The sequence below is a fragment of the Uloborus diversus genome, chromosome 6, assembly GCF_026930045.1.
Source record: "Uloborus diversus isolate 005 chromosome 6, Udiv.v.3.1, whole genome shotgun sequence".
NCBI lineage: Eukaryota > Metazoa > Arthropoda > Arachnida > Araneae > Uloboridae > Uloborus > Uloborus diversus.
This window is the reverse complement of record NC_072736.1, coordinates 79158333-79182829: the sequence shown is the minus strand read 5'-3', so window position 1 is coordinate 79182829 and position 24497 is coordinate 79158333. Positions and strand designations below refer to the sequence as shown.

Genomic DNA, 24497 nt, shown 5'->3' with positions numbered 1-24497 from the left:
AAGTATAGAGCTTCAAAATTTAGAAAACATAAGCCTAACAAAAGGCTGTCTTCAATCTTTTCCTTTGAAATGCTCTTGAATTTCAAAAATTGCTTTTGAGTGGCAACTGTATAGTTTCGAAAAGAAACAAAAGCATGCTTCCCGCCTGAACGCATGTCAAAATCTGTTTTAATTCTTTTGTGAGTTTCTAATGTGCTTTTCTTTTTAACATGGAGGATCTACCATTTGTTGCTGAATATGCGAAAAGTAGCCGCTCTTCTTGTAGAATATGCAAAGAACCAATTCAGAAAGATAGCTTGAGGATGGGAATTATGGTTCAGGTGAATTTGTTTTGTTACATTGATGCATATGAAAATATTCGTGACACATGTAATCAATATAAAATGTAAATGTGGTAATATATGCTGTTCGAATTTGGGAAAAAATGTGCTCCATTTTTATTATTTACTTTGAATAATGTCCACTTTTTGGGTTGGAATGAAAAGTTTCTGTGATTATACAGTGGGGCACCGTTACGGACGTAACAATCACAGACTTTAAACACGCATAATTTCAATTTGGTTTCATAAAAAGCTACAATTTTTTTTTCTGTTGTATAGCTTGGTGTTATTAATGCTATCAAAAATTTGGGTGCAGATTGCTTTATTACAAAAAGTAACAAAAATTAAAAACTGCCTGTTACGGACGTAACTCAGAAAACAGCAAAATGTATACATTGTCTTACAATTGCCAATATTCCTGTGAATTATTCATAGATTTCTAAAATTTTCTTTGAAATACTTGTTCTAGAGATTTCAAGCTTTCTAAAACCATAAAGTTTTCATGGATATTATTCGTAAAATTTATGATAGAAATTTATATATTTGTTACGAACGTAACATAAAAGTGTTACGGACGTAACATGTCTGATATGCTAATTGCACAAAGCAAATAAAAGCTTATGTATACTAATAATTTTTGTTAAGAGAGTGCAATGGTCTAGATTAACACACTATTTTAACCCTTTAAGTTATTCCTTAATAGTTTTTAAAGATTTGGGGGAGGTAGGGAGCATATACCACCATGTAAATAAATATAAAATATAAATTGGTGTGTCATAAAAAGTAAAATTATCCAAGGGGGAAAATAAGCAAAACAAAAGGTAAATTATTCAGTTACAAATAAAGTTTTCAAATTTTTCACATAAACGTGGAGGGAAGGGGGGGGGGCTTCTACAAGGGAGTACTTTTACAGTTTCGTTTAAAGTTTACCAGTTGCCTTTGATTTCGATCGCTTTTTAATAGATTGGTACGTTTTTACCAAAGGTGGAAAAAACTGACATCGGGAAAATACATTTTGGCCAATATTTGCCTAAGTAGTCTAAATCTTGCTTCAAAACTAAATGTGCTTTATCTGAGGATCAGATGTTTTAGCTAGTTTAATATTTAGTACTTTTAACTCGAATATAATTATGCTTTTTAATTAAAGTTTTAAAACTATAAAAAATTCATCGCATCAATGAAACAGTAATCTAAATATTACTTTTTTGTGAAAAGTAACTGAGTTTTTGTAACTCAGTAACTTTGATTTAAACTGTTAAACAGGACAAATTCTTATCTCTAAGTTAGTTTTTAAATAAGAAGTAATATCAATTTGGCTATGCTTTCAGAATGATAGAAGTTTGAAGAGAAAAACTATGATTAATATCTGTAATATTAATTTTTTTTTTTGAAAAAAAAAAAAACTTTATTAATGAAAATGACGCACAAAATGCTTTGGATTTCATCGTGTTAAATGATCAAGTAATTTTCACAAAAATCTACTTGGAGAACTATATTTTTTGTCATAGTGCACTGATGAAGCAAAGTTTAAGAAATTAAGGAACCCTCTGGAATATTTTTCTGCACGTTATTAAGCATTAATTGCTAACCTAGAATTATTAACACCAATTGAATTTATTGCATGATTTGGAGGACAAAAAATCTTACCTTGAGAGGAACACCTCAGAGCAACAGTAGGATATCTTAGTGATATTCCTAGGATTAAATGTCTTAATGTTGCTCTGAGGCAACGATGTGTATTTCAATAATTTTAAAAAATAAAGTTAAATATCCACTAATATTTATAACATTTTGGAAATCACAGTATCAGAAGTTTTGTTATATCATATTACATGTCATACCCTATATTTTCATTGCCATCTTGTACTTTTTTTCTTTTTAATTGGAAATATACATGTGTTACGGACGTAACATACTGCTTTTTGTTACGTGCGTAACAAAAAATGTTACGTCTGTAACGCCATTTTTTTAAAAACGAAAGAAATTCTAATGTTTTAAAGTATGGTAAACAATTACTCTGATGAATTGCTAAAAGGACAAAAAAGGATTTCTTTTAACTTTGATTTTTTTAGAAAGAAACAACAACTTTTGCTAAATTTTTGTAACGGACGTAACATTGAACTTAACTTTTTTTAAATTTAAATTGCCTAATTTTATTTTGTAAAAAAATTAAAATAAATGCTTGTTATAATGGTATTATGTTAATGGTTTAAGCTGTACCGCAATTAATTTTGTTTATTTTTATTTTGCTATTAGAAATAAGCGTTTGAAAATGGGGTATTTTTTTCTGATCGTTTTGAAGACCCGACTATCGTACTTCCAACTGGGAAAAAAATTTGTTATTTAATTTTTATTAAAAAAGCAATGCAATATTCTGAAAATACACATTTCAAGCTTTACAATGGTGTATAATATAGCAAAATAAATGCAATATGAAATTTTGACCTATTGGTTTCACTTTTCATGGAATTGCCCAGTGGCTCCCAAAAGTGTTCGTACACCTACGACTTTCCATGAAATTGGCCAAAGATCTATGATATATTTTTAACAAAACTACATGAAAGTTTTTAATAAAACATTAAAACATAATTAAAAAAAAAAAAACAAAAACCAAAAATTGCCGGAAATTTTATCTTACAAAAGTCTTTGTACACTTCGAAAAAATGGCAAAAAAAAAGGTAAATAATCTAACTTTTTACAAAGTTATTATTTAGTAGAATATAATGCAGTATCAACAACAGCTTTGAAACCTTTGGGAACAGATTTCATTGTTTTTTCTTTCTTTTTTTATGCATTTTCTGAGTAAGTGTGCAGCCGCTCTTCGAATCTTAGTGTTTCTAGTTTGCTTTTCGTTTCAATGGTGTATTTTCGTAATCTAGCCACCAGATATTTCCTAATATGTTCCATTAAGTTTAAATCTTTCGATTGAGGAGATATTTCTAAGTTTAAAGCCAATTTTTAAGGCACCAAACACAAACGTGTTCTTCTTATCGTTAATATTGATAAAAAAACAAAATTGTTTCCGAATACCAAATTTTGGGCTAATTGTTTAAAATTGTTGTTTAAAAAATTTAATGATTCATTATTTCTTCTAAAAATTCTAAATTTCCAATTCCTGTTGCAGTTATGCACCCTCACACAAGAACACCTTCACCGTCCTGATTAACAGATCCAACTAAGTTCTTAAGATTAAATTCCTCAATTTTTCTTCTATTGACAGATATACAACAATTTTAGCCAAAATATTGAATTTATTTTCATCTATAAGTAAGACGTTGTTCCAAAACGTTTTGAGCTTATTTATCATTGATTTTACGACGGATAGCGTAAGCTTACTGTTTTTTGCACGAACAAGAAAATTTCTGCATGAAGAGGTCATCTTTAATCCAGCTAATCCGAGAACTTTGAGGACAATTTTAGGGGAAAATTAAACATAAAATGTTTCATTCAATTCTGCAGAAGTTTTTCCAGTACTCAAATGTGTATTTTTCATATTATTTTTAACTAAACCTCCGATCACACTTTGTTAAGTTTGCAAATTGACCTTTTCTTACCTTGTTTTCGATCCGTTTCTTGTCTTTAAATCATTTTATCAAGCACTTCACTACAGTATGGTATAAATTAACTAATTTAGAGACATTTTAAACCAATTTATGTCTATTATGATGGAAAAAAATCAAATTTCGAATCGTGTTTGTTATTTTCTACGCATACCTGCCATTTAAAAATAATAAGCAGAATATTAGGGAATAAATAAACAAAAAATTAAAGGCAAATGACTTTACAGTGTCATTACAATGCAAAAACAATAAAAACACCACATATGATAATTTTAATCATGAATTTATTCGAAAATATTTGAGTGTACTATGACTTTTATGGCGTATTTTTTCTCTGTCTCTTCGTTTTTTGACAAATTTCAAAAATAAAATCTGGCAATATTTTGAAAAAAATTGCTGGGTTTAGTTTTATTCAGAATGGCATAGGAAGGATGTGAAAAAAAAATTGGACTTCATATTCGAATTCAATTTTGCGTTATTTTGGTTTTTCTACAAAATTTCAAGGTGTACGAACACTTTTGGGAGCCACTGTATATAACAAAGCGAATTATGGAAAAAGTTCCTACTTTTAGTTTTGGTGGTATAATTAATGTGGTTAGTACTAATAGTTCTGTAGAAATAATCGACTTGACGTAATTGCTAATTCATAAGTCTTTCTCAGTTCCGAAGATGAACCGTGAGAATTTAAAGATCTTCAGGAAAACGATGTTGACCAATGAGTAAATCGGCAGTTCTTGTCTAAACCCATTCATGTGGAAAAAAAATTTGTTCCAGAGCTTTTTCACACCATTTTAAACTCCGAAGAGAAACCGCTTTGTTTATTTTGATTACTTTATCCTTATCAACCTATCTTTACTTCAAACTATTATACAGCTTGAGAATTTTGTGTTTTCCAGAGAGGAGGTTCTATTTCTTTTGAAAAAAATTAAAGCAACTAAAGCTCCGGGATAATGTATCCAAAATTTTAGTTGAATGCTAACATAATGCCACTCTTCAAGAAAGGGTCTAAAGGTAATGCTGGAAATTATAGACCTGTAAGTCGGACTTCAGTGGTTTGTAAGATTTTTGAAACTTTGATCAAAATCACGATCAAGAATTTTTTAGAGACTAATAGTGTGTTAACTGGTTTGCAGTAAATGGGGTTTCATGTGCTACTAATTTATTGCATTTCTATGACAAGGTTACCCTGGCTTTAGACAACATGAGTGTATGGATGTTGTTTATATTGATTTTCAAAAACCTTTTGATAAGGTACCGCATGTAGCTCTTTTCAGTACATTAGCTGATATGAGAATAGAAGGGAAAACTTTACTTTGGATTAGTTATTGACTGAGTGGAAAACAGATTATTGTGAGAGGAAATCATTCTAAATGGAGTAATGTTTTAAGTGGGGTTCCACACGATTTGGTTCTAGGTCCTCTTTTTATTATTTTTATGAATGACATGAAAATATTTCTGAAAACATAAATTGTTTCGCTGGTGACGTAAAAGTTAGGATTGTAGGAAAGCAACTAAAGCAGCTTCAAGAAGATTTAGATCATATTACTAAGTGGGCCGATAAGTGGAGTATGTCAGTTAATGTAGGAAAATGTCAAGTGTTACATTTAGGTCATGGAAATGAGCATAGAAGTTATTTTATTATTTACAGGGTTCAAGTTTATTTAACAGTGAACCCTTGTTTGTGGTCCCTTAAAATTCAATTATTGGGGATTTAAGTGTGGTTTTCTCAAGATAGTTATGTTTCTAGAATTAGCAATAGCATTTTTAACATTAAATTTGTATTAATAAAGATTGTTTACTAAACTTTCAATTCAGCAGCTTTGCATCATGTTGCACTAACACCTTGTTTTGTACTACAATAAGCAATACTGTATATAATAGTACATTAAATTTTTTTTTTCTTTTTATGCAAAAATTTGTCATCCAAAAGTAAAAGATTTGCTTTTATCTCTGCAGCATATTCTGATGAGGAAATTTACTTATTTATTTTTTCCAAAATTTAGTCTCCAAAATTTGATGGCAAAGTCCCACTATGGCATCATTCTCACTGCTTTTTCCAAAAGAAACAAGTTAAAACCACAGCTGATATTGCAAATTTTAGTAATCTCCGATGGGATGATCAAAAGAGCATCAAAGACAAAATAGGTTTGTATTTTTTCTCATTTCTTATGAAAACCTATTAAGTTCATAGCTCTCAAAGAATCTAAGTTTGTATCTTAAAAAATAATTGCTTTTAGGGGAAAGGATATATAAGGGTGCTTTATTCAAAGAAAGTAAGTATATTCCCCCCCTCCCCCCCCCCCTCCACTGTGCTAAGGTATTCTAGTCTATAGGCTCGATTTTGAAGTGATTTTGCAGGTGTAATAAAAAAAAACTAACTCTTTTTTTGTATCAATTTTTTATCCTTTTTTTATTGATACTTGAGAACAGGCTTGGAGTTGATTAAGAGAAATTGTAATAGATTACGATTATAACTACAGGCATGAAAAATAGGAGATTATGATTGTGATTATAATCTTCTGCTAAAAATTAATTATGATTACAGCAACAATTGCATTGAATAAAAATGTAATCAATTAAGATTATCATATACCGATTACAATTATCGGTATGATACATACTCATATTTCCTGTAACAACATCATAATTTAAACTTAAGATTTAATTATGCGGAGAATGTAATAATAAGAAATTTACATTGACGTCTGTTTCGTCACAGTAAGAAAAACAAATGTAATGTAAGGTGTTTCAACATTTTAATAAATACCTTTGTTTTTCTTACTGTGAGGATACATTTGTCAGTTTAAATTATTTACAATGACTTTTTTTAACGATATCATAAAAATCTTGATCCTGAGAAGTATTATCGCTCAAACTGCATATTCATACAACAATTTGTTGCTTTTCTCAGAGTTTTCAAAATGTGTCAAGGACTTTTTTGACACCCTGTATAAAAACGCCAAAAGATTTTAAACTATTCCACAACTGTGTTGAGGTGTAGTACTTTTGATATTCTCCTGTAATACAATTTTAATACATCAATGTACTGTGCTAGTTTGCCAACCGTTGACAGATGAATAGGGAAATTGATACATGACCAATTGTGAGCATTAAGAAAGGCTTTCCTGTTTTAAAGCACCCACAGGACAGGCTTTGCCCATGGTGTACTAACCACTTAATGGCTTATTCAAAGGCCCTGGATTCAAGTTGTGTCGTATTGTTGTTCAAAGCTTGTAGACTCGGTCGGTTCTGGGATCCTACGTTAGATAAATAAGTCTTGATTTTATGACCCTCATTTACAAATGGCCTTTGAAGAGCAACTTAGAGTATTTTGAAATGTTGTATTGAACTCATACTCCATACAACAGTAGAATCGTGAGTTTAATTTTTTCACTTTCAGCAAGTCAAGGTGATGCAATTACAAGGCTAAAGTACCATTTATTTTAGTTGGATTACAGTTACAATTACGCAAGAAAAACTTGATTAAAAATTTGATTACGATTGCGAGAGTATCCCATTGACGAATTATGATTATAATTGCACAAAAACGTAATCGATTATGCAGATTACGATTACTCCTAGCCCGCTTGAGAAGTATGAAAATGTGTATAAGTGGGGGAAAAAAATTCAAGATTGGAATCAAAAAAAGCTGGCAAAGTGGGGACTCAGGAAAAAAACGTGTCTACTGGTTGACAAGATTCCAATTCTCCTGATATTCTGAAACATGAAATTAAGATTGATTCTTATTAAACAAGGATGTAGAATTATCTTGGCATAGCCAATTTGGGGGGGGGGGGGTGAATTGCACAAAATGACATTTTTTGGGGGGAGGAGGTTATTTTTAACTCCATTTTTCAGTTTTGGTAATTTTTTAAAATTAGTAAAAAAAAAAAAAACTAAAATCCAGAAGCCCCTTCGTGGATACAATTTTAATAGTACCTATTGAGAAAGTCTGTGCCAAATTTCAATTAAATTGTTGCATTAGAATTTGAGATATCTTGTCAACCGCATTGAAAAAAGTAGTTTAGAGGAAAACACGTTTATAGTTTGCAGTCGCATTTCGGGCAGTCCGAGTGGTTTAATGGTATGCTATACCTATATTTTTGTGAACAGCCATCCCTGCCTTACACATTGTATCTTCCTAAACCTCAAATTTTTGCCATTAAAGCAGTTCTACCTTCTTTTGAAGTTTTGGAAGCTTGGACCTCCGAGCGTTTGTCATGCTGTTGATCTCGTTTACTGGCTTTTTCTTGATCTTAACAAAATTAACTAACTCCGAAAAAAAATTCGAATTTCTGTAAACCCTCTTAGAAGCTTATTCTTAAAGATCTAAACTTTAAAAATATGAAAAGAAAAAACAATCTATTTTTTTTTGAATTTTCTAGACTGGAATACCCCTTTAACTATGGATTCAGGTTGGGCAATGTGGGACGAAGTGAAGTAGTCGAATATTTGATCTGCTTTTAGTGCCACCTATCTGGTAATAAGAGTAGCACATATAATCTATTCCAGTCAGGAAAAAAAATACCACCAAAAATTAAAAACATATGATAATACAGGAAATTTTCAAAATTTCATACTCGTATTGTAATATTTGGTTGCAAGTCAAAATTTTTTTTTTTTTTATTATAAAAGGATAAAGTTTGTTATTAACAATTAAAATATTCAGTCAAGACCTTCTAATTTTCTGTGAAATATTTATTTAGTTACTACTCGCCGCCTGCGGCGACCAGCTGATTCGCCTTCTTACGCCATTCGCCTTTCTGTGCAAGCAACCACCTACGGCGGCTGTTTGGCTAACTTGTCATTTACCTTTTTACCTCAAGTTTGCCGCCTTCGGCGGCTGTTTGAATAAATTTGGCAGCAGTATTAATCAATCCATCTCCATCTTTTTTTTTTGTGCCATTCACATTTTTACGCCAAGATTGCTACCTTTGGCGGCTATCTACCTTTACAATCTATCTCTAAATTTTCTTATCCATCTCTATTTATTTTAACTTCCCCGCCTATTTCCTAATAAAAACAAAGATCACTCAAAAAACTACTTCTTTTTTATTTAAGTAGAGCAAAAAAAAAAAAGTATCTCCAAAATTCCCCGTAGTGTGCAAAAAGTAGCATTTGACAAAGATAAAAATATCTCGCTGTTTTTATTAAATTAAATGCGTGCAACTATAAATGCAATCCCTAAATAAAACAAAAAAAAAAGGAAAGAAAAAAGCAAGCGTTGCCGGAAAAACACGTAGTCATCACTTCATAAAATGTAGAAGTAAACTACATAGTAAAAGAAATATTAACATTGCTTGCGATTAAGATTCCATGGATTAAGATTCCATTGTAAATATCAAATCGAAATCCAAGTAGTGACGTTATAAAATATTGAAGAACGCTTATTTCGACCGATGTGTGAAAAGACATGATGTGTTCAGCATTAAAAAAATTGTAAAAAAAAAAATCTATTGCGTATTTTTAAGAACTTTTTTTTCTGAAGAGGGCGAAATATTTTAACTGTTGCCAACTTCAATTTTAGAAATGAGGCTTTGATACTTCTCGCAGGATGATAATAGAAAAAAATAAAACCCAGGAAAAAATGCAAATTAAAGGTTTTTTTCAAAAATTCATAAAAAATACAAAAATTGTTCTATCTTCAAAATTTTTTCATTCATCATATTTAAAATTAAATTTTTTACACTCTAGTACAAAAAATATTTGTGTGGTGCGATTGATTTGGGGTCTGTAAGGAAAAAAGTACTAAAAAGTGCAAAAAAACACATAAAACATTAAATAATTTTTTTCTAATTAAAATATCAAAAATCAAATCCCGAGGTGCACATCTTTCGGCAAAAACTGTACCTGTATATCAAATTTCATCTTTATAGGCCTTACCGTTTTCTCGGGAAGCGCGCCACATACACACAAACATCTAATTTTATTATATGTATAGATTAAGCTTAATAAATAGTTGATTTTGTGTACTAGTTCAATCATTTATTAAATAACTTACGTATTCATTTATTCAATAACTTAGATATTCATTTATTAATTCATTTATATTCCTCCATCTAATAATTCTCTTATTTATTCATTCAATCACTTATTTTCTAATCCATTCACTCTTTACTTGTTCATTTATTTTTCTTCATATATTAATTATCTAATTTAATTTTCAGTTTATTGTTTCAGTATCTCTTCATTTATTCATTAAAATGTTTTATTCACTGATTCATCTGATTAAAAATATTTTCTATTATTAAATAAAAAATATTTGATTAGAAAAATAATTTTCACTTTGTCCCATGGGAAAAAAGTCAAAATTTTCCTTTTTTTTTTTTTTTTTGAAGGTGCTACTTTTTGCCAAAAATTATAAATACTGTTTCGTTGCAAGTTTTATTCTAAAATAAAATGTTCTTTTTGTATTGTAGTTTTTAAAATAAATTTCCAATTTGTTCATTTTAAAAAAAGTTCAGTCATCTTAACTATTTCACTTTGCCCAACATTCTCCTATTTTATCTCAGGCATCAATCAACTAAATTTGTTTTCGTAGTCATGGGCAGATTTATGGGGGGGGGGGCAGAGGGGGGCAATGCCCCCCCAGCTTTGAGAGGACTTTATGTAGTAACAACACATCTTCCAAAAATTCAAAAAAAATTTTTTTTTTCATTTTTGAATAGTTTAGAAGGGTATGGGTGGATTTATGGGGGGGGGGGGGGAGGGAATACACCCCAGTTTTGGGAGGACTTTATATAATAAAAACACATCTTCCAAAATCTTAAAGCAAAAAAAAATAATAGGAGAAAAGAAAAGGAAAAAAAATTAACATTAAATGCAAATAGTACAACTGTCACTGGGCTGCTGAAAATGTGTATAAATTTACTATTTTGGACTGAAAACCATTTGAGCAAGTATATGAATGAAAATATAGGCTAAACGAGCTATACATTAAGCTGCAACACTAATATTAATTGACGGTTATTTTAACAAATTAGAACTTTTTCTTAAGAGAGAGAGAAAATAAATACTATCTCAAACTGAATAAATTTCAGTTATCTGAGTGTTATGAATCTTTTTACTTAGAGGGAGAGTACAATTTTACTTACTTTATAAATACTGTTTAAAAAGTAAGGTAAGTCATAATCATCTAAATCTAAGTGAGTCATTCCTAGTCATTATTGAAATCTAAATAATTGAGTCATCAAAAGTTTTGGAAAATTTTGCTGAAATTTTATACATGTCTATAAAAACCTAACAAAGATTGGTAAAATCTTAAAAATCCTTTCTGTAAAAACTGATGAATTTTCGTAAAAATTACAAAAAATCAAGCAAAAATCTGAAGGTAAGAGTGAATTACAAACATTGCCGAATTTTCCTATAAGATAAACAAGCTATTATTTAGGGCAACTGCTTTGAAGTGGGTCCCTAACTCCCCAAAAAAAATTCATGATTCGTTCCTTAAAAAATGGAAATCGCATGAAAAAACTAATTTCATTTTTAAGTGCTTGAAAACCTTGAATATTTGGAAACGTGTGGCTACAGACCTTAAATTTTAAAATTTCTAACAAATGGTAGAGGGGGAGGAATGCCATGTCAAATTCAGCCCCTTGCCACATCCTGTATTAAAAATGTAAAAAACATGGTTCTCAGGTTTGTAACATATTATTTGAAATCAATTTTTGTGACTCACATATTTCATATCTTGCTATTTATTCAATCCAGATTGCAGTATTTTGGAAATTCTTTTGTATTGATTGCTTTTATCTTACTTCTTCTGCATATTGGCTATCTGTTTAGCACAGGAAAAAATACACACTACTTCTATTTCTTTTTGTTTTCTGCCCCACTTGCAACTGAAGAAAAGTTGTTGTCATAAGAAATCTATGGTTTCTTTTTTCTTTTAAATTTAAAATAGCTATTTCTTACAAAGTTAGAACAGGACTGTAAAAATTTACAATCAAGTACTAAAATATCAGAGACTGGAAAGTACAAATGAAGTGCGTTAAATAATTTTATTTATTCTAGAGTCCTTGAAAATAATAAAATAAGTCTTTGAAAATCCTAAGCAAAGTGGGCTCAAATTACTTCTACTACATATTCTTAATCTGTTAAGCCAGGGGGGGAAAATGATACACTACCTCTATTCCTTTTCGTTTTCTGCACTACTTATAATTAAAAAAAAAGGTTGTTGTAATGAGAAATCTATCGTTTATTTTTTCTTTCAAACTTAAAGTGGCAGTTTCTTACAAAGTTTGAACAATACTGTATAACTGTTTAATATGTCTATCCAATTAACCTTTCGAAATGCAGAATTTTATATCCATTTTAAAAAATTTCCTCCGGGGAAGAACCCCCCGGCCCCCTAAAATTGGAGATACTCTATTTCCCACTTAAAAGGGAGTCCTGCGTCACTCTCTTGATACCAGCTCCCTCTGGGTCATCCCATGCGAAATGAGCAAATCAGCTGTGGCTGACATGTCACAGATTTCAATGAAAATTTTTATTCAGGTAAACCACGCATATCTATGAGGGAATGCAAAGTATAAAAGTTTAAAACTGTTTGTTGCTTTGTTATTGAAATTAGAAGTTGATGCTTACACTAGGCCTAAATATTCAGAGTTCATTGCTGCCAGTTTGTGACTGAATAACTCCATAAATTATAAACGTACACTTAAAAAATAAATATTTCCGCATTCTGTGAACAAATCTCTATTGGGAAAGAGCAAAGTAAAATTTATTTGAATCTTTTTTTGAATATGAGATATTAACAAAGATTGAAATTTTGCCAATTTATTTCAGATTTCAAATCACTCTTCTAGCTCTTTTTATGAAAAATAACAGTAAAAATGATTCAGATTGAAAAACTATCTATAACTAACTATCTGCTCTAATTTAGTAGTTCTTTATGAATTTCTTGATGACGAAATCGTACTTTAAAAAATCAAAAATTTCCCAAAATTTCATTTTTTTCCTCTATTTCAGATGTTTTTTTTGAAGATGAGGGAATGCTCTAAATTTACTCAATTTTTTTATGCAACATATTGAAATGGCTTTTAGAAGCTACTAAATTATAAATGATTGATATCAGCGTATTTTTGTTTTTAGAGTAACTTGAACTAAGGAAAAATTTCGTTACTTACTTCTTTTTATTTTGTACGTTTAGCAAAACTAACCATTTCTTTCATGTTTCATTTTCTCAAAAACATGTTTATGCAATACATGCTGAAACGTACATTTTTTTAAATTGAAATAAATGTTAGTTTTACTTGATTTTGCATCATTTAGTCATTTATCTAGTTCTTTGAATTCTCGTAATTTCATATAAGGGTCAATTCATACAGGTTCAATACAGTATAAACTACTCACTCATGTTCAAATATTTCTAAATTATCAAATTAAAATAATTATTTTGAAAATTACAATATGTTTTTTCAGTATAATGTATTATATAGGGCACAATATACGTAATTTAAGTAGGTGCCATGAAGTTTTCACACTTTTTATTTCTGCTTTAGTGTGTGAATTGACTAGCAAAACTGCTTAATTTCAAATACCTGTATCTTTTTTACAAACCAAATACAAAAAACAATATGTATAACATGTATAATACTTGATTGGAATATTCAATTGGCCAAGAAATTTTGTTTTTAATTCCATCCCCTTTCGATTTATAGGGGCCTAAAAATGTCATTGTTGTCATTTTTCCAATTTTTAAATCTATAAATGGTACACAGACAACAGCAACAGTTACATATTCTTTTTAGCATGGTTCCAGTGATTGGTTTTTGCCATATTTCATTTTGTGTTTCCGTCCCCTACATGAGTTATCCCCCTTTGAAATGAGTAAAATTTTTGCATTTGGCCTTGAACTTGAACCTGTTGCCATTATTTTAATTATTAACTTACAGCTACGTAACTCAGCATGTAAGACTATCAACTTATGCGCTTTAACATCAATGCGTTAAAATAACTGTCATAAATGTAATTCAATTAGATTTTTGTCAAGATGCAAAGGTCTAAAAGTCCCATTTTTGACTACGAAATCACTTTTGATGACCTCTAAAAAATCAAAGGTCCAGTTGAGAGAAAAAATAAAAGTGGTTTTAAACATATGCAACTTTTAGGGATATGAATTTCAAAAAAATTAAAAATGGTCGAGCGCACCTATCCGTCGAACCTGTATGGACTGACCCATAAAACAGAAAGAAAATGCTATTTTTCTGAATTTTATTTTACGTTTGGAAATCAAAAACCAATTTCGAGTTTCTTCAAGCAAACAGTAAAAACACAGCTCTATATTCTTGTAAAATTTTAAAGTTGTCTGAATTTTCCCTCATTTGAATTTTTGTGTGTATGTGAAGGGGAAAATCGTCATTTTACAAAATGTCACTTAGTTTAAAACTGATTTTGAAGACAAAGGAGTTAAAATACAACTTCAAAAGTAAGGTATTTCTTTTATGATACTTTAGCACATTATTAGGTATTAATTTCATCAAAGCTAATGCGTTCCTTAAAGATTGAGATTAAAAAATAAAATGCTTAATTATGAGAAAATTGAAATATTTTCAGTTTTTTAAACTTGGTTAAAAGTTAACTATAATAACTTTGGAAATTTTACTGATATCAGATTAATTACCCTACTCCATAGACTGCAACAACATATAACTTTTATGTTTTCATTAAATTGTTAATAAGATACAAGTCTTCAAAAGTGCAACATTTAGCATTTATGAGAATGCTGTTCAATTTGACCAATTTTCAATCGCATGTAATTATTCAAATAAAATATTTTAAGCAAAAATATTTCATATTTTTATACAGGCATAAAAGGAACCTGTATACCAAATTTCATAAAAATCTGTTACCATGCGGCCACCACTTTTTTGTGAATTTTGCTCGTTTCGTATGGAATGACCTCTCTTTGAAAACAACACACAAAAAAGTAAAGCATGGGACTTATGCATCACAGGAAACAGACAAAAACATGGGAGTGGGGAGCAATAAGAATGTTGCTCAAAAAAAAAAAAAAAAAAAAAAAAAAAAAATCCTGCCCCCTCCCCCCCCAGGAACTCAGTCCTAAATCCACCTATGTTAGTAGTGTTGCCCAACTTGCAGCCTGCAATAACTGTTTTGAAATTTCATTTGTATTCTGACCGGCCCATGAAAATCATCCAGGGGTGTTTGTGATCCGAAAATCTGTTGCTGTTTCCGAAAATTTTGGGCTGACAACACATTCTAAAACTGCAAAATTATTTTTAAAAAAAACTTTTAAAATATGTTTATTTTATTTTTATTTATTTTTTTCTGATGATTTTTGTATGCATATTTGAAGAGTTTTTACAAGGGGATTTTCTTCATAGTTTCAAAAAATTTCATAGTCTTCAGAAAAATTTACTGAAATCCACTGTCACCTGTGAAATCTTATAAGCATTGTTGCCTTGTTTTTAATTTAAACAGTCTATTCACATGTATTTCTTTCATTCAGAATTATTCAAAAATACTTCATGAAAATTTTTTTTCTTGTTTTTCAGAAAAAGGCAGCACCAGTTCTTCAAAAAGTAGTTCAGCAAGCTCCGAAAATAATGATTTTGCAATTGAGTACGCCAAATCTAGTCGAAGTACCTGTAAAGTTTGCAGTGAAAAAATTGTCAAGGTAATATATGTGTATCAATGTTTGTACTTAACAGATGTAAAACAGATTATAAGTAGTGGTCGGTGTCTTTTTTTTTTTTTTTACCATTCATTTTTGTTTTTGTTGCATATAAACAAATATATGAAAAAACTGAATATTATGTAAATTAATCTATACAGGGTTGCCACGCACCGGGAAAACCGGGAAAACCTGGAATTGTCAGGGAAAATGAAAATGGCCGAAAATCAGGGAAATGTCAGGGAAAATGAAAAATTGCATATTTCCGATCGTTCTTAGCGCGGCCTGCGGTCTATGACGTCAGAAAAAAAACTTTCTGCCTTGTTTTTTTTCGCCGCCATTCCCTTCCCATTCGTCGTTTTGTCATTCCCCTCTTTCTTCTTCTCCCTGCTGTTCTTTTTTTCAACAACTCTGCCATTGGCGTACGCCATAGCAGTCGGCGTGCACCATAGCGGTCAGCGGCGGACATGCGCAGAAGGTACTTCTTTTCTTCCTCGTTTGAGCGGGCTCTGTTTAAGCGCTGCTTGTTTACGTCAGCAGTTCTGAAGTTGTTATGATGCACAGCACGTTGTTTTGTCTGGGAGTGCCGACTGAAGTTTTTAATGAGCTGCAATAATCTTTTCATATTTTATATTATTTCTTTAAATCAATTAATGAAATCGTATTATTCTAAACAATTTTGTTCTGTAAATTTAGTTCATTAGACAATTTTAAACTTAGAAAGTTTCTTTTTTACAGAAGTATCGCTAATCTTTTAGTATTTTGGTAGTGATCTTTTAAGACTTCCAATGCGCTTCTTTCTTTCAAAATAAAAGTAATCCGATTAAAAAAAAATCTGCACATCAGAGAAGTTTCTGATCAATGCTCAAACTTTAACTTTATGACAGGGTGCCCACAGGAGTGATTATGGCGCAAGTTGCGCCATCAATTTTTATTTTTTTGAGGGGGGGGGGATTTTTTAATTATTTATTTTACTTTATTTTTATTCAAATTATTTACTCATATTATTTTACTTTATTATTTTCATCTGTGCGTGTGTATTTTATTGGGGAGCGAGCACACTTTTTTTTCAAAACAATAATAATTAAAAATAAATAAATAGGTAAAAAAAATAAAAAAGAGGGTTAAAAATAAAAAAAGCGCTAAGGCGTTCAGAAATATTGGGGGGGGGGAGGTTGTGCTATTGAACTTGGGGGGGGGGAGCACCCCTGTTTTATGAGCAACAAACAGGGGAAATATGTGAAGCTAAAAGGTGCATGATTTTTTTACAGGCCAAAGTCTAAAAGCGCTTTGAGTTCAATGGATTGGAGGGGTAGAAAGCAATAATTGAAAAAGTTTAGGTTTCATAAGTTCTTAGTTCAGATTATTTCAGCAATTAACTTTATTTTTGTGATACAGATGTCACAATTGCTAATTCTGCAGTTCTTTCACTTGATGTAAGGCAGTGGCTCCTCGCTATTGAAAATTAGATATGCTACATTTACATTAATTGTTTATTACAGTGATTTGCTTCACTTGTGTTAGTACATTAGGGTAGTTCAAAAATACACTTTAAAAAAAAAAGGTTTCTCCTAGAAAACAGGACACCACTCAATGTTTTTAGACTTGTGGATAGTAAAATACTGGAAGAATTTTAACTTCCTATTCCAACTGAAAGATGGTGCTCGACCCCCTCCCTCAAACTTCATAAGTATGAGGAGGGGGTTAAAAAAATTCATTGAACTGAAAAAACAATGTTACATACTATAATCTACACGAGTTATATGCATATTCATTGCAATAAAATAATTACTTAGCCACAAAAAAAAAAGCTGGGGAAATTAAATGTTTCTAAATTTGACTTTTTCTATGCTAGAGCTAATGTTAAATGGAGGGGTCATTGAGCACCCTCTTAAAATTTGAGCAAGAAGCTAAAACTTTTACAGCACAATACTATTAGTAAGTCTAAAAAAAAATAAGGGGTGTCTTGGACTCGAGCCGAGAGAGAAAAAAAAATTGAACCACCCTTAGTACATATTTTTGATTATTTCAGCTTGAGTAAATTAAATTTGGTAGCCATTGTTTGTAAAGTTTGAAAATGAGGTAAGTTTTATCAAAATTTGAGATGTATATATTAATGTTGCAAAATGAAGGTGGAGATTGATAACATGGAATTTTTCGCAAAACCATCTGGAAAACCTGGAAATGTCAGGGAATTTCATTCTTGAACTTCCGTGGCAACCCTGTCTATATCCAATCTGAAATAGAAAATTGTTTCCTTAGTACCTATAGTTCCTTAAGGGGCATTCCAAGGTATTTTTGACATTTATGTAGAGTCCGTAACGTGACCTTTTTTGCCATAACTTTTAAATTTACTGTTTGATTAGCATATTATTTTATTTTGATCTTTTCCTACCAACACACCAGCTAATATTAAAATAATTTGCAAATCAAACGGTAAATTAAAAAGTTATGGCAAAAAAAGGTCACGTTACGGACTCTACATAATGTCAAAAATACCGTTCAATGCCCCTTAAATAAACAAATGGCATAAATTGTAACTTTGTTATCTTCTCAAGAAACTTAATAAGAAAATTTCATTGAATTAATAGTACATTTTTACGAAGTTTCAAAAAATGTTAAAACCTTTATCAAATGATGTTAAAATGGGATTGATTGAACATATCTAACTGAGCAATACAATCTCCCAAGTATATAAATAGCAGTGTATAGCAAAATTTTATTTATCTGTTAATTCACATAATTGTAAATCAAAGTTTGATTGTACTCAAGAAAATCCGGATTTTCAGATTTTTTTTTTTTTTTTTTTTTTTTTTGAATTTTGACTGTTGATTATTCTTGTAACTTTAATCAATTTGAACACTAATGGGTCAATTTCTCTAAGCTGACCTTGTTCTGAATCCAAAAATGACAAATTAACCTGTACAAAAGCAAACCTAATGCTCGAATGCTTTAATAACATGTTTTCTTTGTTAAGTAGGCTAGAACAAACACTCAATTGTAATTATCCATTTAAACAATTTTTTTAACATGATAAATGTTATTCTTCTGCCTGTCTTAAAGCCTTAAAGCACAATAAGTTCAAAAAAAAGTCGGGAATCCAAGTATGTTTGTAAAAAAAAAAAGTTTACACCTTTGACCAACTATTTGGCAATGTTGTAAAATAAAAATTATTAACTTTTTTGTTTGTACTATTCCGAAAAAAAAGTCTTTTGGTTTTATGGTTACTCCCCTGCCAAAGTAGAATTAATGATTCTCACATCTGGTAACAATTATACTAACCCATTGAGTTGTGTCCGAATTTAAAAAATTCTTAACTTGTTCTTTTTGTAAAAATGAGCAGTCAAGTTTAGTTGGGTGTTCTTAAGTTAAATTTTGGTAAGTTTTTATTAGCTGTCAATACCCTATCTCTGTTAATCAACTAAATTTTGCAATAAAAGCTTGATGTGATTAATTCTGGTATGTATGGAATTTTTCTACCTTATTTTCAGTGGTGGTATTGATTTTAGCATTTAGTTAAGACAATAGGCGAGTTAGCCGTAATTTTTGTTATTCACCTGTCGCCATTCCTTTTTCATATTTAAAGAAGACCACTATTGCTTCTTCTGACAAACAGTCACTTAGGATTATTTTAAATCAATTACAGTAGTGCTTCCTTTTCCTAGATAGATTAATATTTCCATCTTGATGATATTGTATTGATCTTATTACTTACATTATTTTGATGCTTCTAGGGTGAGATAAGAGTTTCCAAATTGGATACAGAGAGCAGCGAAGCACGTCGTTTTGGACCTATCCCTCAGTGGAGGCATTTAGATTGCTTCGTAAAAGTAAGACAAGAGCTTGGATTTGTTGAATCTGGAGACAGGTAAGTTATTATTAATCTTTAGCTTATCTTATCTAAGTGTTTCACTGTTAAAGAAAGATTTTTTTTTCTTTCTGTTATTGTATATTGAGGATACAGTGTATGGTGTGAAAAACATTGGATGCTTGAAAGGTACCCCATGTCTTCTCAAAGGATATGCTACTTACTGTTCTGATTTTTTTTTTTTTTTTTTTTTCAAAGTTCTTTGAACTTATACCAAAGTAGAATAAAATACATATTTCTTTTGAAACGATTACAATCAGAAGTCTTAAAAATCTATTAGCCATTAGTTTGTATTTTTCTTTCAGTAGCTACGCCACTTAGAAAAATTTGAAATGTTTGTTGGAGGGGTAATTCAGTCACTAGCCAAGGAAAAATCCCTCCTAATTTTTATTTTGGATACTCCTTTATCTCAGTTAGCAAGACAGATGTAAATCGCTGATCGACGTCAGTGACATAGCTAGCCAATAATTTCAGGGGAGGGGGAGAGCACTGATAAATGTGTGTGTGTATATATATATATTAGGGCTGGGCGATATACTGGATATACCGTAATGTATCAATATATATTTATTACCACAGTAACGATATTCAGATTTAAATCTCCGATTTATCGTCTGACCTGACTTAACTAAGAAGTAATTGAAATAATGACTTAAAAATGCATTTTTATTCATAAATCTATGTGCTTAATAAGTTGATCATACCTGCCAACTCTTCCAGATTTCCCAGTAGTTTTACAGATTTTCATGCTTTTTTTCCTTGTTATGATTACGAGCAAAATTTTCCAGTATTTTTGTGGTTTGCAGAACAAAAAAATTGTACCTCGCCAGTTTTTGCACTAAGAACGCGCCAATGCAGAACCGCGCCATGTCTAAAGCCAGGGTTGCCGTGTTTCACTTGCTTCATTCAGATAGAATCCAACAAGATGCGCTTGTTCCATTGGATGAATATCATTCCAGAAGCTTAAGCAGTTTTTATTCGAGTATGTACTTCCAGACCCCAAAGAGCTTCTACCTTTTAGAGCTCTTTCCTTATTTTCCTACTTCTTCGTTTTTTCCCCTATTTTTTCTTTCTTTAGTGTAGCACTTCTCTAATTGTGTATTGATTCTTATTTTTACAATGCCGCACCAATAATTTTCTGCATGTTTCAATTTTGAAAAGCAAAAGAAACAAGCGGATCCTGAGCTTCTCATTGTCTGACTACAGCAGGGTTGAGCGATTTAAATCAACCCAATTTAAATCATTGATTTAAATCAGTGGATTTTTTTTAAAAAAAATCATTGATTTAAATCATGATTTAAAAAAAAATATATTTTTAAGTTCAAAAGCAGGGTGGCGACAGATCAGGGAAATCAGGGAGATCAGGGAAAAGTCAGGGAACTTTTTTAATCAAGGAGAAATCAGGGAAATATCAGGGAATTTTGAAAAAATAACAAAAAATCAGGGAAAATTGATTTTATGAAGGAAAAAAAATGTTTTTTTTTTGCTTTACAAAATTAAATACTCTAATCCCCTACGCATTTTCCGCCAATTATCTGTTCGAAAAAAGTAAAATTAATGAGGTGCGATTATACACTGCCCCATATTTGTGCATCTTTTTTCCTCAACGTCAAAGTATTGAATCTTACTTATTAACCGCAGGATGAACTTATTAAGATTGCTTCTGTGTCTGTTAGGTTGTTTATTTTACCTAGCTTGAAATTTCCTTTTACGCTTTCAATGCTACGTAAAATAAACAACCATACAGGCAAAGAGGAAGCCTTCATTAAGGCCTTAGCTCCGTTGCCTTTATTCCACTGTCTCAAAGTAATTAGCGTACTGTAATCACAATTTCAAGAAGAAACCTTTGGTTTTTAAATTAATACTATAAAAGCTTAAATTTTATTACTTCTTTGGGTTTTTAATTTAATTGTTAAAATAGAACTTTCAATTAAAAAAACTTTGTTTTTTGCCGTTATACTATTTGTTGTCACCGCAGATTATAAGGGTTTTCTTTTCTTCAGACTTAAGTAATTTTTTAATTTTATAACCAAGTTGTATTCTTTTATATATTTTGATATTAACTAATTGCTTTTTTTTCTTGCATTCAAAGTTGTTTGTTACAAAAGCAATCTAAGATTTTTTTTCGTTACATACTGAAATCATTTGAAATAGAGTTAACTTGTGAACTTAAGTAAATATTTTTATTTTTTTATTGTTAAAATTATCATTAAAACCTATATTTTTGATTAGAGAAAAGCTCCTTATGAATGGATGTCAAATGGTTTCATCTGTTTTGCATAAATATGACAATTAGTTAGATAAGAATAACTACATTACTTCTATTCTTTCACTATTGTTATTCTTGCAACAATTATTATACTGTTTGAAAACTTAGTTCAAAATAATTTCAATTACTTTTTAGTTCTATCATAAATACACATATGTTTTTAAGAGTAATTTTAATAGTTTCTTAAATTTCTTATGCTAAGTGGTTTCTGGAAATAAAGTTTTTTTTTTTTTTTTTTTTTTTAAATTTTTATAATTTTTCCATGTATAAAAATTTAATATACTGTTTTGTTGGTTTTTCTTTCCTTCCAAAAAAAATTGTCTTGTTTTTTTTATTTTTTTTAAAACCATTTTATTAAAAAAGTAGCATCTTTTTAAAATATATCTTTAGTTCAACAACTTTACACAACTTAAAACGTTTAAAATACTGCATTTAATACAAACATACAATGGATTTCAAGTAGAGCAAAGAAAGAAAACTATTATCATTGGTAACGTAAATCAGGGAAATTTGGTGAACTTAATCAGGGAAAAGTCAGGGAACTTTTTTTCACAGTTCCTGTCGCCACCCTGAAAAGAATGATTTTAATACGTATAAAGTTCAGAGTATTTTTTAATAGAAAAACCCAATAAAAAAGCAAATATTAATTATAAACAACCTCACTTTTGTGGAGAACATTTGAGAGATGCAGAGAGAAAAGAATCTTTTAATTTGCTAATGAGAAATACTCTCCAGAAATCATACCTGTTCTGATGAAATTTCTAGGAAAGTCGGATCCTTTTTACGAATTTCTTTGAGTAAAGATGTTCTGAGTAAGATTTCCCCACTTGATTGGTGGAAAAGCCTCTCTTTCTCTTGTAAGAAGAATGGAGAAATCGATTACTTAAACCAGGCATTGAACCATCTGTTTAACAGCGAAGGCATCGCTGCTTCAATAGAGAGCATTTTCTCTACGTATGGGTTAGTACAGTCGAAACTTTGCAATAGGCTTGGAAACGAAAAATAGCCTAACTTGTTTTTTAATTTACAAATAATTGAATTAAAACAAAACAATAAAGAAGTAGATCTCGCACATTCTGATGCAATTATATATTACTAGCTGCTTGGCCTGATCCACCTTGAAAATAAAAATTGTGTCAGGTGACATATATTCAATTATCAGGCTTAAATAAATAAATAAAAAAAAATCATGCAAAATTTCCCTTCCAAACAATAATGACAGATATTAAAATACTTTTAAGAAATTAAATCGAGAAAGATGGATTTAAAAAGCGTCACCATGGAAACACAAAATAAAACAAGTTACAAAATGAAGATGAGAAAGAAAATGGTTAACAATTTGAATGGACATGAGATTTTTTGAAATTGATTTAAAAAGGCTTATAACTCTTTTTCCTTAGACAGAAGCTTAAATTTTCGACCATAGCTCGCGATAGATCTGAAGTAAAAAATATCAGCTTTTTCCAATGGTGTCAAAAAGAAAACCGGGATAATTTCTCCACTTTTTATTTATAGGTTTAATGAAGAAAGTGGTGCCTAAATTTCAACTAAGCCGAAAAAAATTTGATTTATAAAAACGCAAATAACCCCCTCCGTAGTTAAGTTAGAGCATTGAAACAAACTGCGCTGAACGTGGAAAATTCTACCATTTCCAACGATATAATAATGTGCAAACAATTTTTCACCCCCATATTTGAAATTTTATGTTAAAATTATGTGATATATTTTAAAGTAAAGTACTGGTAGGTTCACACAAAACATGTGTTTTGTCGAAGTAGTTGAACCATCTGACCGGGTCGGTGCTTTAAGTTTTCCTTACCAAATGATCAGAAAGTACCTTACCTAGCAACATTTGTTTCTCTGCTCAAATCCATCTGAGTTTTGGCACCAATGTCAAGAATAATTTAAGGATTATCAAACTAATCAGTACATTAAAGTAAGACAAAACAACGTAGAAGAAGCACAAATTTGTAAATTACAGCAGACACGTGTTTCGGCGTTACAGGGAACGCCTTTTTCAATGCAAAAAATAATGAGCTTATGGATGAAAAGACATCCGACAAAAGCCAAGAGCAGATAAGCATGCAGCTTAAAAGATAAAAACAGCGGATTAACCAAACACCAATGACAAAGTTATAAACCAGTCAGGAACCAATAGGAATGCAAGCAAAGGCCAAGAGCTTTCTCTTAGGTTCGAACCCAGAAAGAAAGAATTCAATTGGACAAAGATTAAGCCGAAGCTTTAACAAAAAGAAAAGAAATTGTCAGTAACCGTGAACCGCAAGAAAGGAAAAGCTGAATGGAAAACCATGAAATAAAATAAACAGAAAAAAAAAATATATATATTCGAAAAAAAGAAAAATAAAGATAAATAGAAGAAAATTGGGGGGGGGGGGGTGTCAATCAATACAAAAAGGTAAAAATAAACAAAGGAAGATCGATAAAAATGAATGGGAAAAAAGGGGGGGGGATGGGGAAAGGACAGTATTAAAGATATGGGAGCCAAATGTTAGAAAAATATGGAACTGCACTAAGATCGTTAACTAAGTTAGAACTATTCCTCAAAATATGAAAGGATTCCCAAAAGTCAAGATCTGATGAATTGGGGCATTTTTGGATAATCTGATAAGAGTTAAAATCAAAAGAGTGATTCGAATCCCAACAGTGTTGAGCAATACTAGACTTATTTAATTGTTGTTTTTTCACATAATTTTGATGCTCTTTCAAGCGAATTTTTAAAGCACGTCGAGTCTGTCCAATATAGGCAAGTTTACAACTACAATTAATTCTATAAATTCCACAACAATTAAGAGGGTGAATAGGATCTTTAAGAGAAGAGAAT

At 30.5% G+C, this 24497-nt stretch overlaps 1 protein-coding gene across 1 annotated transcript in view; it reads left to right on the top strand.

Moving 5' to 3' along the window:
• Positions 1-135: 135 nt before the first annotated feature.
• The window catches only part of LOC129224173 (poly [ADP-ribose] polymerase 1-like), a 133164-nt gene continuing 108802 nt past the window's right edge, over positions 136-24497 (top strand). Inside the window, exons 1-4 of the mRNA XM_054858590.1 lie at positions 136-320; positions 5884-6025; positions 15400-15521; positions 19253-19386. Coding sequence (XP_054714565.1) covers positions 210-320; positions 5884-6025; positions 15400-15521; positions 19253-19386 — 509 coding nt within the window. The 5' untranslated portion in view covers positions 136-209. The remainder of the gene's footprint in view (positions 321-5883; positions 6026-15399; positions 15522-19252; positions 19387-24497) is intronic.